Source organism: Symphalangus syndactylus, chromosome 14, assembly GCF_028878055.3.
Source record: "Symphalangus syndactylus isolate Jambi chromosome 14, NHGRI_mSymSyn1-v2.1_pri, whole genome shotgun sequence".
Lineage (NCBI taxonomy): Eukaryota > Metazoa > Chordata > Mammalia > Primates > Hylobatidae > Symphalangus > Symphalangus syndactylus.
This window is the reverse complement of record NC_072436.2, coordinates 54,358,698-54,374,784: the sequence shown is the minus strand read 5'-3', so window position 1 is coordinate 54,374,784 and position 16,087 is coordinate 54,358,698. Positions and strand designations below refer to the sequence as shown.

General features: G+C 41.6%; 1 protein-coding gene across 4 annotated transcripts in view; it reads right to left on the bottom strand.

Annotated features, from left to right (window-relative positions):
• TMEM131 (transmembrane protein 131) overlaps window positions 1-16,087 on the bottom strand; it is a 254,572-nt gene that overhangs the window by 63,863 nt on the left and 174,622 nt on the right. For all 4 annotated transcript variants that reach the window (XM_055241870.2, XM_055241869.2, XM_063616805.1 and 1 more), the window contains 3 exons: window positions 14,721-14,871; window positions 14,567-14,623; window positions 13,315-13,376 (listed from right to left, as the gene is read on the bottom strand). In XM_055241870.2, coding sequence (XP_055097845.1) covers window positions 13,315-13,376; window positions 14,567-14,623; window positions 14,721-14,871 — 270 coding nt within the window. The remainder of the gene's footprint in view (window positions 1-13,314; window positions 13,377-14,566; window positions 14,624-14,720; window positions 14,872-16,087) is intronic.

The window sequence follows — 16,087 nt, the reverse complement described above, 5'->3', positions numbered from 1 at the left end:
ACTTATGTTGTCCCTTTAAATGCAGTAGGCCACACTGGAAAAACTTCAAATTAATTTCATCAGAATATCTTTATAAAAGAAAATGACCAGAGGAGAACAAGCATGACAGATTTGTTAAGTGTAAGAATCTGAAGACCAACTATTACATCTGGTGTGAGTACATGAAGCATTTAAAAAGGTACTTTTTTTCCAAATGAATGCCTAATTCACACACCAGAGGAGGCGACATGAAAAAGACTTATGGATCCCTCTTAAAGAAATTCACAATACTGAGGAAATATCTGAACCATATGATGGTGAAGAATAAACATGAACTTGGAAGCTGGTGTGTCAGTGCCAAGGTAGTTCTGCAGACTTCGTTTCTAATGGCATTTTCTCTTTCTCTCCAGACATGGCTCTGCGAGTGAGGTGTGCTGCTGTCCAGGGAGAGGGCTATACTGCTGGCTATGGGATTGAGCACTGAGGCAGCCCACAGGGATGTTCAGCTTGAAGTCAGAATGCTTAAATAACAACAAACAGGAAAACCTTGTACTTGGAGAGCATGCTTTTTAAAAATACATTTTAAGGTACAGTTATTTTTTATCTCCTCACTGACACAAAGCTCCTAATTGGAAGGGACTTAAAAGATTCCAACCTCCTTCTCTGTTTTACTAATGAAATTTCCAATATTGATGTTTCAATAGCTAGGCATCAACAGGTAGGAATGAAACAAGAATCCCTGGGTTGGTGCAGGGCCTTCATCTGACATCTGTACTGTATACAACTCTTGATTAAAAAATCATCTTCCTTTATAATTACTTTGAATCTGAACCTTGGTCTGAACTCTTGTGGGTTGTATTTGTTGAATTTTGAAGGGCGTTACAGACTTGTCAAAGCCTGCCATTTCCTGGAGAAAAGAACACTGTCCTTTTCTGTGAGACTTATAAGGCAAGCCCCTTAACAGGTGCACAGTCAGATCCAGCAAGTCACTATGTTCTTCCCCCTGGATCCCTGCCTGCTCTTTTCCGCCCATTTATAAAGGTGAAATCTGCCTCAACGGAACATCAAAAGGCAGTCTCCTGAAGGTGCAATAAGCACCTGAGAAGAGCATAGAGAGAGAGAACGATCCTTGTGCCTTGTGTGTGGGATCACAGGGTACGGATCTGATTATATGATAATGATCAAAGATACTGCTGGAGCAGCTCCCTTTCCATTGGTGGGTTAGTCCCGGGCTGTCAGCAAGTGTTCGTTCACAGGGTCTGAAATGAAGGCCCTAAGGATGGTTCTGTGGGCCTCAGGCTCTCTTGGCGTTTTAACTCTTTTTAACTTCCTCCCTTTTTCTTCTTCAAGAACTCCTTCTCAATTGCTTTTGGATCTCTAGCTGGGGCTGGGAATGATTTGTTCATATAATACTTTTACTTATCAATAAGCTTGCTGTTATTAGCGACATTTAAAATACAATTTTCTTCATTCACTGAAAGGTGAGTGTGTGTATTTTAAATAATAAAACAAAGTAGAGTTTAAACTGTAAGACAAACTGGGAAAAGTTCCATTTGGTTATACTACACTATATTACCACGCTAATACTTTTTCCAAAGAGACAAAATCAGTACAGAAATATGTGACAATCCAGTGGCATCACTTTATGCAACAAAAGGATGTTTAACTAGAGATGTGAGCTTGAGTCAGCTGCCCATCTACTCTGGGGCTCATTTTTCGCACCTGTAAAAAAAATCCTGGCTGGGAATGGTGGCTCACGCCTGTAGTCCCAGCACATTGGGAGGCCAAGGCACGTGGATCATGAGGTCAGGAGTTCAAGACCAGCCTGGACAAGATGGTGAAACCTCGTCTCTACTAAAAATACAAAAATTAGCCGGGCGTGGTGGTGGGTGTCTCTAATCCCAGCTACTTGGGAGGCTGAGGCAGATAACTACTTGAACCCAGGAGGCGGAGGTGGTAGTGAGCCGAGATTTGGGCCACTGCACTCCAGCCTAGGCAACAGAGTGAGACTCCTTCTTAAAAAAAAAAAAAAAGCAGCCCAGCCAAGGGGATGGGTTGTTTTCTGAGATCCCATCATCTACAACATTTTCTGAGTCAGTTAATTTTTGCTTTTTTTCTGCCATAAATGAGCCACTTTTATCTTGAGGCCAAGCTTTGTTAGAGGTGATCACATGAAGCTCTGTAGTTTGCAGAGGACTTCCACAGATATGGCTCCTGAAGTTCCTCATTTGCTCTACTGAATATGATCCAGCAAGAATTCAGAGGTGAGGTCAGCTGGACTTCCTGGGTCGAGTGGGGACTTGGAGAACATTTTTGTCTAGCTAGAGGATTGTAAATGCACCAATCAGTGCTCTGTGTCTAGCTAAAGGATTGTAAATGCACCAATCAGCACTTTGTAAAAATGCACCAATCAGCACTGTGTCTAAAGGATTGTAAATGCACCAATCAGCACTCTGTAAAAATGCACCAATCAGTGCTCTGTGTCTAGCTAAAGGACTGTAAATGCACCAATTGGCATTCTGTAAAAACGCACCAATCAACACTCTGTAAAATGGACCAATCAGCAGGACGTGGGTGAGGCCAAATAAGGGAATAAAAGCTGGCCACCCAAGCCAGTAGAGGCAACCCACTGGGGTCCCCTTCTATGCTGTGGAAGCTTTGTTCTTTCACTCTTCACAATAAATCTTGCTGCTGCTCACTTTTTGGGTCTGCACTACCTTTATGAGCTGTAACACTCACCACGAAGGTCTGCAGCTTCACTCCTGAAGTCAGCAAGACCATGAACCCACTGGAAGGAATACATTCCGGACACATTTTGGTGACCCAGATGGGACACATTTTGGTGACCAGGAAGGGACTATCGCCAAGCAGTGAGCACCATTGGACCCCTTTCACTTGCTATTCTGTCCTATTTTTCCTTAGAATTTAGGGGCTAAATACCGGACACCTGTCGGCCAGTTAAAAGCAACTGGCGCAGCCACTGGACTAAAGACACAGGTGTCAGGATTTCTGGGAAAGGGCTCTCTAACAACCCCCGACTCTTCGGAGTTGGGAGCGTTGGTTTGCCTGGAACCATCTTCCGCTTTTCCTGTACGTCTGGGCTGAGCTGAGGGTCGATAAAGAGGAAAGCCACTCAGCTCTGGGATCCTGACAAAAAGCTGGCTGACTGCGGCCATGAGCGGAACTCTCAAAGTTATGTTGCCCAAGCGAGACCTGCCCATCTATCCTGTCTATCCTGACCCTTGCCCCCTGGGTCCTAATGCCTGTCAGACAAACTTCCTCTTGCCTCTCTTCTCCGAGGATAGTTCTGCTTCTAAAAACCACTCCCTGTCTCTGCTTTTCTAGTTTCTTCTATAAGAATGATTTCTAGTATAAACTCCAGCACTCTATTCCCTCCTTTAGGCACCTGGACTCACCAATCAAAGACATAATTTTTGCCCAAAGCCCCTTCGGGGCAGGGGGACTACCTGGAATTTTAGGATCCCTCCTCAGACTAGCAGGCCTAACAAAACCTAGTCCTGAAGCTAGGATATGGGGAGCCTCAGAAACGATATCCTTCCTATTCATATGATGAGAAGTGAGGATAAAAGGCGTCATTCTTCCAACCCTGCAGATCCCTTCCCTCGCTCAGGGTATGGCCCTCCACTTCATTTTTGGGGCATAACATCTTTATAGGACAGGGGTAAAGTCCCAACACTAACAGGAGAATGCTTAGAACTCTAACAGGTTTTCGAGAATGCGTCAGTAAGGGCCACTAAATCCGATTTTTCTTGGTCCTCTTTGTGGTGTAGGAGGACAGGCAAGGGTGCAGGTTTTCGAGAATATGTTGGTAAGGGCCACTAAATCCAACCTTCCTCGGTCCTCCTTGTGGTCTAGGAAGAAAACTAGTGTTTCTGCTGCTGCGTCGGTGAGTGCAACTATTCTGATCAGCAGGGTCCAGGGACTGTTGTGGGTTCTTCGGCTGGGGGGAAACAAACAAACCAAAACCGCAGGTGGTTTTGTCTTTCAGATGGGAAACACTCAGGCATCATCAGGCTCACCCTTGAAATGCATCCTAAGCCGCTGGGACCAATTTGACCCACAAACCCTGAAAAAGAGGTGGCTCATTTTTTTCTGCACTACGGCCTGGTCCCAATATTCTCTCTCTGATGGGGAAAATGGCCACCTGAGGGAAGTGTAAATTACAATCCTATCCTGCAGCTTGACCTTTTCTGTAAGAGGGAAGGCAAGTAGAGTGAAATCCCTTATCTCTAAGCTTTCTTTTCATTGAAGGTGAATCCACAACTACGCAAAGCTTGCAATTTACATCCTACAGGAGGACCTCTCAGCTTACCCCCATATCCTAGCCTCCCTATAGTTCCCCTTCCTATTAATGATAAGCCTCCTCTAATCTCCCCCACCCAGAAGGAAACAAGCAAAGAAATCTCCAAAGTACCACAAAACTCCCTGGGCTATCGGTTATGTCCCCTTCAAGCTGTAGGGGGAGGGGAATTTGGCCCAACCTGGGTACATGTCCCCTTCTCCCTCTCTGATTTAAAGCAGATCAAGGCAGACCTGGGGAAGCTTTCAGATGATCCTGATAGGTATACAGATGTCCTACAGGGTCTAGGGCAAACCTCTGATCTCACTTGGAGAGATGTCATGCTATTGTTAGATCAAACCCTGGCCTTTAATGAAAAAAAACGCGGCTTTAGCTGCAGCCCCAGAGTTTGGAGTTACCTGGTATCTTAGCCAAGTAAATGATAGAATGACAGCTGAAGAAAGGGACAAATTCCCTACTGGTCAGCAAGCCATCCCCAGTATGGATCCCCACTGGGATCTAGACTCAGACCATGGGGACTGGAGTTGTAAACATCTGCTGACCTGTGTTCTAGAAGGACTAAGAAGAATTAGGAAAAAGCGCATGAGTTATTCAATGATATCCACCACAACTCAGGGAAAGGAAGAAAATCATTCTGCCTTTCTCGAGTGGCTACGGGAGGTCTTAAGGAAATATACTCTCCTGTCACCCAACTCCCTTGAGGGTCAATTGATCCTAAAAGATGAGTTTATTACCCAATCAGCCACAGATAACAGGAGGATGCTCCAAAAGCAAGCCCTGGGCCCTGAACAAAATCTGGAGGCATTATTAAACCTGGCAACCTCGGTGTTCTATAATAGGGACCAAGAGGAACAGGCCCAAAAGGAAAAGTGAGATCAGAGAAAGGCCACAGCCTTAGTCATGGCCCTCAAACAAACCTTGGTGGTTAAGAGAGGAAAGAAAATGGAGCAGGCTCATCACCTCGTAGGGCTTGTTATCAATGTGGCTTACAAGGACATTTTAAAAAAGATTGTCCAACAAAAAATAAGCCATCCCCTCACCCATGTCCACTATGCCGAGGCAATCACTGGAAGGCACACTGCCCCAGAGGGCAAAGGTTCTTTGGGCCAGAAGCCCCCAACCAGATGACCCAACAGCAGGAGTGAGGGTGCCTGGGGCAAGTGCCAGCTCGTGTCATCACCCTCACTGAGCCCTGGGTACGTTTAACCATTGAAGGCCAGGAAATTGACTTCCTCCTGGACACTGGTGCAGCCTTCTCAGTGTTAATCTCCTGTCCTGGACGACAGCCCTCAAGGTCCGTTACCATCCGAGGAATCTTGGGACAGCCTGTAACCAGGTATTTCTCCCACCTCCTCAGTTGTAATTGGGAGACTTTGTTCTTTTCACACGCCTTTCTCCTTATGCCTGAAAGTCCCACACCCTTATTAGGGAGAGATATATTAGCCAAAGCTGGAGCTATTATCTACATGAATATGGGGAACAAGTTACCTATTTGTTGTCCCCTACCTGAGGAGGGAATCAACCCTCAAGTCTTGGCACTGGAAGGACAATTTGGAAGGGCAAAAAATGCCCACCCAGTCCAAATCAGGCTAAAAGACTCCACCACTTTTCCTTATCAAAGGCAATATCCCTTAAGGCCTGAAGCTCATAAAGGATTACAGGATATTGTTAAACATTTAAAAGCTCAAGGCTTAGTAAGGAAATGCAGCAGTCCCTGCAACACCCCAATTCTAGGAGTACAAAAACTGAATGGTCAGTGGAGACTAGTGCAAGATCTTAGACTCATCAATGAGGCAGTAATTCCTCTATATCCAGTTGTACCCAACCCCTATAACCTGCTCTCTCAAATACCAGAGAAAGCAGAATGGTTCACTGTTCTGGACCTCAAGGATGTCTTCTTCTATATTCCCCTGCACTCTGACTCCCAGCTTGTCTTTGAGGATCCCACAGACCACATGTCCCAACTTATGTGGACGGTCTTGCGCCAAGGGTTTAGGGATAGCCCTCATCTGTTTGGTCAGGCACTGGCCCATGATCTAGGCCACTTCTCAAGTCCAGGCACTCTGGTCCTTCAGTATGTGGATGCCTTACTTTTGGCTACCAGTTCGGAAGCCTCATGCCAGCAGGCTACTCTAGATCTCTTGAACTTTCTAGCTAATCAAGGGTACAAGGCGTCTAGGTCGAAGGCCCAGCTTTGCTTACAGCAGGTCAAATATCTAGGCCTAATCTTAGCCAGAGGGACCAGGGCCCTCAGCAAGGAACGAATACAGCCTATACTGGCTTATCCTCACCCTAAGACGTTAAAACAGTTACAGGGGTTCCTTGGAATCACCAGCTTTTGTTGACTATGGATCCCCGGATACAGTGAGATGGCCAGACCACTCTATACTCTAATCAAGGAGACCCAGAGGGCAAATACTCATCTAGCAGAATGGGAACCACAGGCAGAAACAGCCTTCAAAACCTTAAAGCAGGCCCTAGTACAAGCTCCAGCTTTAAGCCTTCTCACAGGACAACACTTCTCTTTGTACGTCACAGAGAGAGCAGGGATAGCTCTTAGAGTCCTTACTCAGACTCGTGGGACAACCCCACAACCAGCGGCATACGTAAGTAAGAAAATTGATGTAGTAGCAAAAGGCTGGCCTCACTGTTTAAGGGTAGTTGCAGCAGTGGCCATCTTAGTGTCACAGGCTATCAAAATAATACAAGGAAAGGATCTCACTGTCTGGACTACTCATGATGTAAATGGCATACTAGGTGCCAAAGGAAGTTTATGGCTATTAGACAACCACCTACTTAGATAGCAGGTGCTACTTCTTGAGCGACCGGTGCTTCAAATACATACGTATGTGGCCCTCAGCCCTGCCACTTTTCTCCCAGAGGATGGGGAACCAATTGAGCATGACTGCCAACAAATTATAGTCCAGATTTATGCCACCTGAGATGATCTCTTAGAAGTCCCCTTAACTAATCCTGAACTTAACCTATATACTGATGAAAGTTATTTTGTGGAAAATGGGATATGAAGGGCAGGTTATGATGCCATAGTCAGTGATGCAACCGTACTTGAAAGTAAGCCTCTTCTCCCAGGGAGCAGCACCCAGTTAGCAGAACTAGCGGCACTTACCTGAGCCTTAAAACTGGGAAAGGGAAAAAGAATAAATGCGTGTATACAGCTAGCAAGTATGCTTATCTAATCCTACATGCCCATTCTGCAATATGGAAAGAAAGGGAGTTCCTAACCTCTGGGAGAACTCCCATTAAATACCACAAGGAAATTATGGAGTTTTTGCATGCAGTACAAAAACCCAAAGAGGTGGCAGTCTTACACCACCGAAGCCATCAAAAGGGGAAGGAGAAGGGAGAACAACAGCATAAGCAGCTGGCAGAGGCAGGGAAAGACCAGCAGAAAGGAAAGAGAGAAAGAGACAGAAAGTCAGAGAGACAGAGAGGAAGAGAGAGACACAGAGGGAGTCAGAGAGAAAAGAGAGAGAGAGAGGGGAAGAGACAAAGAGGGAGTCAGAAAGAGAAAAAGAGACAAAAAAGAAGTCAAAGAGAAAATGAAACGGAAGTAGTAAAGAAAAAAGTGTACCCTATTCCTTTAAAAGCCAGGGTAAATTTAAAACCTATAATTGATAACTGAAGGTCTTCTCTGTAACCCTGGAACACTCCAATACCACCTTGCTGTCCGTGTAAACAAGGACATAGCCCGAAAGCACTGAGGCCACTGACAACCAGTACTCTTCCTATCAAAAATCCTTAACCCAGCAGGTTTCCTAACAGGTGATCTAAATCTTAACTAATTACTATACAAAGTTCCAACCAGACCTAGAAGGAACTCCCTTCAGGACAGGACGATAGACGGTTCCTCCCAAGTGATTAAGGGAAAAAGACACAATGGGTATTCAGTAAGTGATAAGCAAAAAAAAAAAAAAAAAAAAAAAAAAAAAATTAAAATCCCAAACTTAAGGTTTTCAACAAAAGTAAAGTTTGCTAAAAGTTAACAGTGTAACATGTATTATCTCCTAACTTCTGATCTTACAGAAATCAGACCCTATCAGTGCCCCTCAAAGCTAAAGTGTCTCTGCACAGGGCCACACAACTAATCCCCCTACTTATAGGGTTAGAGATGGCCACTGCTACAGAAACCAGAATAGCAGGTTTATCTACATCATTAGCCTACTACCACAAACTCTCAAAGGATTTCTCAGACAGTTTGCAAGAAATAATGAAATCTATCCTTACTCTACAATCCCAAATAGCCTCTTTGGCAGCAGTGACTCTCCAAAACCGCTGAGGCCTAGACCTCTTCACTGCTGAGAAAGGAGGACTTTGCACCTTGTTAGGAGAAGAGTGTTTTTTTTACACTAACCAGTCAGGGATAGTACAGCGTTTACAGGAAAAGGCTTCTGAAATCAGACAACGCCTTTCAAACTCTTTCAACGCCTTTCAAACTCTTATACCAACCTCTAGAGTTGGGCGACAAGGCTTCTTCCCTTTCTAGGTCCTGTGACAGCCATCTTGCTATTACTCGTCTTTGGGCCTGTATTTTTAATCTCCTTGACAAATTTGTTTCCTCTAGGATCGAGGCCATCAAGCTACAGATGGTCTTACAAATGGAACCCCAAATAAGCTCAACTAACAACTTCTACCGAGGACCCCTGGATCGACCCACTGGCCCCTTGACTGGCCTAGAGAGTTCCCCTCTGGAGGACACTACCACTGCAGGGTCCCTTCTTTGCCCCTATCCAGTAGGAAGTAGCTAGAATGGTCATCACCCAATTCCCAACAGCAGCTGGGGTGTCCTATTTAGAGGGGATTGAGAGGTGAAGCCAGCTAGACTTCCTGGGTCGAGTGGGGACTTGGAGAACTTTTCTGTCTAGCTAGAGGACTGTAAACACACCAATCAGTGCTCTGTGTCTAGCTGAAGGATTGTAAATGCACCAATCAGCAATCTGTAAAAATGCACCAATCAGTGCTCTGTATCTAGCTAAAGGATTGTAAATGCACCAATCAGCACTTGGTAAAAATGCACCAATCAGCACTCTGTGTCTAGCTAAAGGATTGTATATGCACTAATCAGCACTCTGTAAAAATGCACCAGTCAGCACTCTGTGTCTAGCTAAAGGATTGTAAACACACCAATCGGCACTCTGTAAAATGGACCAATCAGCACTCTGTAAAATGGAACAATCAGCAGGACATGGGTGGGGCCAAATAAGGGAATAAAAGCTGGCCACCCGAGCCAGCAGAGGCAACCCACTCAGGTCCCTTTCCACGCTGTGGAAGCTTTGTTCTTTCACTCTTAATAAATCTTGCTGCTGCTCACTCTTTGGGTCCACACCACCTTTAAGAGCTGAAACACTCACCACGAAGGTCCATGGCTTCATTCTTGAAGTCAGCGAGACCAAGAACCCACCAGAAGGAACCAACTCCAGACACACAATGAAGGCCTGACCATTTTTCAATATGCTTAAAGGCTAGAAGTGGGAGTTCATCAACAACAAGCACAACATTTTTTGAGTGTTACCAGCCTGTACAACACCAAGCCAGAAATAGCTAAGTAAGGATGTTTGTTAAAATATAGTCACTGTAAGTAGTAAGAACTTAAAATAGTTGATGAAATTTTTTTCATATGAAACACACCACTTTAAGATTTTCCTTACCAGATAAAAACTTTCCATTAGCATTGCTACCTTAAAATATGTTGCAGTAATAACAAAGAAATATTCAACTGAAAACTCATGTTTTATACAAATGGTCTGAATTCTTCACTCATTATCAGTAAAAACAAACAAACCCAAATTGTTAAAACCCATTTTCCAGGGAAACAAAAAGCAAACAAACAAACCCAAGACAAAACACTTAAGTAGCTGGCCCATTCTGGTGGCTTTAAATGAGAACTAATACACAATCATCACCTTGTAGTAAGCATATTTATACAACCTGTTTTACATTAGTGACTATTGCTAACTCAAAGATAATCAAGAAGTATAAAACTATTGCAAGTTTCCCAGGAAAGGCAGCTCACAAGCTTGCATATGTTCTAAATATAGTTCTAGGCTTTTCTCACAACATTCAGACCCAACTAATGCTCAGTAACCCTCAAGTAAAATTCAAGGGTCCGGAACATTCTAAAACTGCTTATAAAAGCACTTGAGCAAATAAGGAAAATAACCTTTCAGCATTTAACATTGTATTTCTAATAATTTGTGTACAAATTCACTAAAGCATATGTTAAGCTGATACTATGATTCCAATTTGTCAATTACCAAGGGAAACCTCATGCAAACATTCCTCTGAAGGCATCTCAGACAAACTTACTCCATCATTTATATAGCACTAATGTTTTGTAAATGCTGAGGAAAGCCATTTTCTCAAAGTTGCATTATAGACATATTAGGAGAGTTTGGACCTGGGCATCCTGTCTGTTAGCAGGTGAGGAACTTATATTTGGGATTGCTTGCTTTAGTAATCCTATATTTAGAAAGAGAATGAATTCCCTGAAGGGGAATTAAGAAAAAAAAATCTCCAGCTTCTAACACTGCTTAGCATATCCTGAAAATTCTATGTTTGTGAAATAGAAGGAGACAAGAACCCTTCTAAATATCTATCAGTCTCTAAGCCTGGTGAATTATGCAGAAAATGCTGAAACACACAAGGAAAACCTTAAGAAGAGCTCTGAAAACTCAGTTTCCATGGTAGGTGGGCTTGCCCCATAGCTGATAAGGTGGGAAGTCTAAGCCACCATCATTTCTCAGGCTGATTGCTAAATCAGATCCCAAGTGGTCTCCTTTGCTTTCTGCCCTTCCATGTCTGTTAAGTTCACTCTCCACAAAGTAGCTACAGTGACCTTTTACAACACATAAATCAGATGATGTCACTCTCTTGTTTAAAATCCTGTAATAATTTCCCATTACAGTTAGAATAAAATCTAAATATCTCCCAGAGTTTCAGAGAGCCCTGATTAACAGTGAGCTCGATGTGGTAGGGAACCCCAGTGGTCTGATTCACTGCTGTATTCTCAGTCAGCATAGCAGCTGGCATATAGTTGATGTTCATTAAATATTTATTGAATGGGTGAATGAAGGCGGAAATAAGAGATAACTACCAAAACACTGGCAGAGTTTGGGCTTTGGATATTATAAAAGATACACACATAGGTAGGTACAGAGGTATTATATTAATAGATATATAGGCTTTTAACAGAAATATTGACTATGCAATTAAAATGATATATTCATAAAGATGTGATTGCTAAGTGGCACTGTATAATATACTTTTATGTTTCATATACCTTTTTTTTTTTTTTTTTTTTTGAGACAGTCTCAGTCTGTTGCCCAGGCTGGAAGTACTGCGGCGTGATCTTGGCTCACTGCAGCCTCCACCTCTGAGGTTCAGGCAATTCTCCTGCTTCAGCATGAGTAGCTGGCACTACAGGCACGTGCCACCATGCCCAGCTAATTTTTGTATTTTTAGTAGAGACAGGGTTTCGCCATGTTGGCCAGGCTGGTCTTGAACTCCTGACTTCAAGTGATCCACCAGCCTCAGCCTCCCAAAGTGCTGGGATTACAGGCGTGAGGCCACCACGCCTGGCCTATTTTTGCATTTTTTTTATAGTTGTGTAAGTCACTTCCAAAAAAAAAAAAAAAAGGCAGCTCAACTCAGTTTTCCTATTTAGAAAACTAAGACCACTGCACCATATAGGTATTAAGTAATACATTTATTACATAACAGTACTAGCATAGTGCCTGACCCAGTAAGAGCAAAAATGTTCACTTACAATATATCCTAAAACTCCTTAGTAAATAAGAAAAAGGACAAACATGGGCCTATTTAATTCCATGTCATAAGTGAACTGAACACTAGTTCTTCATTCACATTCTTAGGGTTAATTGCCAATTTCATTTTTCTGTAACATGTTTATTGAAAAAGATACTTGTTTCAGTCCATTTATTGTATGTAAAAAGTTAGGCTGGTTTGCTTGGGCTAAGTAAAGGCACTTTCCCATCAAATCCCCAAATCACATTAGGAGAAATGCTAGGTCAGATATGAGGACACTGCCTGCATCCCGGTCCCACTAGTGAGGAAGGTCACTGCGCATCAGAATGTGGTTACCTGGGAAGATCATCTCTTGCTTCCTTGCTGGGGTTTGTATATTCTTCTCTCTTTGGTCTACTCCACCAGCTGGTGATAAAATCTGGGTATGGCCATCGATGGACAAAGGTCCCTTAAATCTCAAGCCCACATGATCTATATCTCATTTTGTCAGTTCACTGAAGTTAAGTTTCTGGCATCAGCACAAATTATAATAAAAATGTTCTATTTTCCTTTATAATGATTACGTATGTATATATCTTGGGGACCTCATCAGGGAGAGACATTGTGGGCCAAGGCAAAACTTAGATATCCCTTTTTTTTCCTAAAACTATCTAACGGCACCTCAATCCCATATGGCCTAAAAGTTACTTACTCTGTATGTATGTGTGAGGGAGAGAGGGCCTTAGTTTATAATGTGCTGTCTAAGGTAACTCAATAACTGCTAGTTAGGGAGCCTGTGACAAGTGTTAAGAGCACTTTACCACTACCTACAACATTTTTTTTTTTTGCTTATTTTCTTCCCAATTCATCTGACTCTTTTTCCTCTTTCCTGCCCATACCTTAACTCCACAACCAAATCTGATGAAATCCTTACAACCTGTTTTTCTTTCCACATGGCCCACAGATTTCAGGATTTATCAGAACAGGCCTTTTATATGACCGTGCCTGTATAAAAAACTCATGAACTTTGGTTCAAACTTACTTTGAAAAGATTACCTATTTCCCTTTCATCCTTAAAATCTGGGTGGCTGGGGCAGAACAGGTTTCTCACATCACACTTAGAACCAAAGTGTCACCAGGTCATCATAAAATAGAATTATTTTAGAGTAAGGGTTTAATTATTTTTAACTTTGTCATACATTTAAAAACAAAGAATATATAAATTAGGAAAAAAAAAAGAAGTAAAAACTTACTGTTATTGGTACATCTTTTGTTCCTGAATTTAGTAAATGAAGGTTTAAAACTTTTGGTAGATCTGTTAAAATTGAGGAAAAGAAATATTTCTTAAAAAGGTGTGCTTTTTAGCCAAGTTAGAATCTTTACCTTATAAGATATCAAATTGAAGCTATCAATTTGTGAAATACAATGACAATAACATTAATAAAAAGAAACATTAGGTGGTAATTGCTTTACTCATAAGGACATTGTGTATTATAAGAACTGTTCCCTCTTAAACCAGATTTTTGAAAACCCCAAAATATATACTTTTTTTTTTTTTTTTAATGAGACAGAATCTTGCTCTGTCACCCAGGCTGGAGTACAGTGGGGCATTCTTGGCTCACTGCAACCTCAGCCTCCTGGGTTCAAGTGATCCTCCCACCTCAGCCTCCTGACTAGCTGGGATTACAGGCATGTACCACCATGCCCAGCAGACTTTTGTATTTTTTTTAGTATAGATGGGGTCTCGTCATGTTGGCCAGGCTGGTCTTGAACTCCTGGCCTCAAGTGCCCTGCCTGCCTCCACCTCCCAAAGTGCTGGGATTATAGGCATGAGCCATTATGCCCAGCCCCCCAAATATTATTTTTTTGTGAACTCAGACATTATTAATCTTTTAGCTTTCCAGCAAAACATAATGAAGCAAATTAATAATTTACAATGTAAAAATATATTAAAAGCAAATCTAATTTTTAAACACGTGGTCTTCAATCTTAACTATATATTATATATAGTCCATATACATCCCAAATTACAAGTGCTCTTAGTTTTTCCTTAGTAAAAACCTTTACTTAGTTGTTTTTAATTTTAGAATTACGTTTTCTGAACAGCTGCAACAAACTTTTAACATTTTGTCAAAATGTAATTTAATAACTCATATCTAAACAAAATCCAGAAGTAAAAATCAAGATTCAGCATAACTGAATCGACGAGCAACTGGATTAAGAAACTAGAAAACTACTTTCTGCCTCAATCTTCCATTTAGATGACTTAAATTATCCCATGGCCTTGTTTTCCAACCTGTTAAGCAATGCCACCCACCCCTCAGCGGAATGGGGTATAAACCTGTAAAGGCGCTGAGTCTGAAAAGGGGATTTGTACAAGATCATGCAACCCACTGAGAAATAATGTTTAAAGCTGAATTACATAGTAGAGCCATTCAGCACCGAATACAGGGATTTAAAAAAAAAAAACTCTATAAAGACTCTTTTAAAAGATTTTTTTTTTACCTTGTGTTCTTAGTGTACCAAAATCTAACATTTCAGTTGAGGAATAAATTCCAGGAGCTTGGAAAAAAGAAAAGTCAACAATTATTGTTCACTTTGCCAGAGCAAGCTATACTGAAAACAAAACAACTTTTGATTTCATCAGTTTTCCACTAACCTGTTGTAACTTCAACCTCAACAGGAAGAATGATAAACTCTGTGCTGTCTGAAGCATTAGTCTTTATTCTTATGAAGGCTGTGTGATTATCTGCTTCTCTAGATGAAAAACTGGCTCTCATCACTCCCTTGGTTTCATAAGGAGGAATTTCCTGACAAGTTAACAGACCATAATGTAGCACAGCTTTTGTAATGTAGCAAAACCACCATATTTTATTGAACTGATGACATTGACTGAAAGATGAGTATTTTATATACCTATTAATAAAAAATGCATTGCTAATTCAACCAATAGGTAACACAAACTCCATTTCTGGAGAACTTTAAAATGTGAAAAATGTGCTGTTTAGAATTAATGAAATATGAAATGTAAGGTAGGTAAAGTAAAAGAAGTTAAATGATCTGAAAACAAATTGTCAGTTACAAAATCACCATTAAAAGGTAAAACTAATCTACGAAATCAGTTATTTTTTAACATGCTAGTTGGTGTTTGGGTATATAACTCAGTCTTGAAATTTAACCAACAGAAATGTCACCATCAGAGGAAAATACTTTTCTAGAAGTCCACAAGAACCTCCATAAATGATAACCAGCAGGGCTTACACCGCTCTTTCATGGAAAACCTAACAATGCAAAGCTTCTCAAGTAAACCCACAGTTTACCAACTGCATTCATGTAAGACAGCGTACATTTTCAGTCCCGTAATGAGAGAACATTTATATACTAAAAGGAAGACTTACTGGAAAAAAAATTTTCAGGAGTAATCTCTTTCCTGGTTTTAGAACAATATGGCTCCCTGGGACTGCTGGAATTTCTTCTCTGCACAAACCTTTCAGCATATTTTAGGAGATTCCTGTGTTCTACAGCTTAGTGGCCTTCACTTATCCCTACTCTCTTTTTTAGTCCCAAAGTAGAAAACAGGTGACTGGAACCCTCCTAGGATTGGAGGGATGGACCATCCACTCCCCAACTCTAGGGAGTTGACTTGGTCTCCGGGGTTTTCTCATATACACCGAAATAGGCTGGAGGTGAGGTCACAGCCCATTGGCTTTTTTCTCAGTCTAGGTTTGTAGGAATAAGAACTACTGTATCTTTTTTTGCAGCCACTAGGACTATAAAAACATTATGCTATTCTCTGTTATCATTATCATTCTTGACTATTTAAAAATCTGAATTCTCTTACGTTTATTTATTAGATACCAATTATGTTTCACAGGAAGTTCTTAGTTCTGTCTAGAATAATATATACAGATTTAATAGGCTGAATTTAATCCTCTGAAGCATTGTTTTACAGATGATTTTTCCCTCAAACACCGTAATTTCAACGTGAAACATTTTTGTGAAAGGATATAAATGAACTGTCCATTG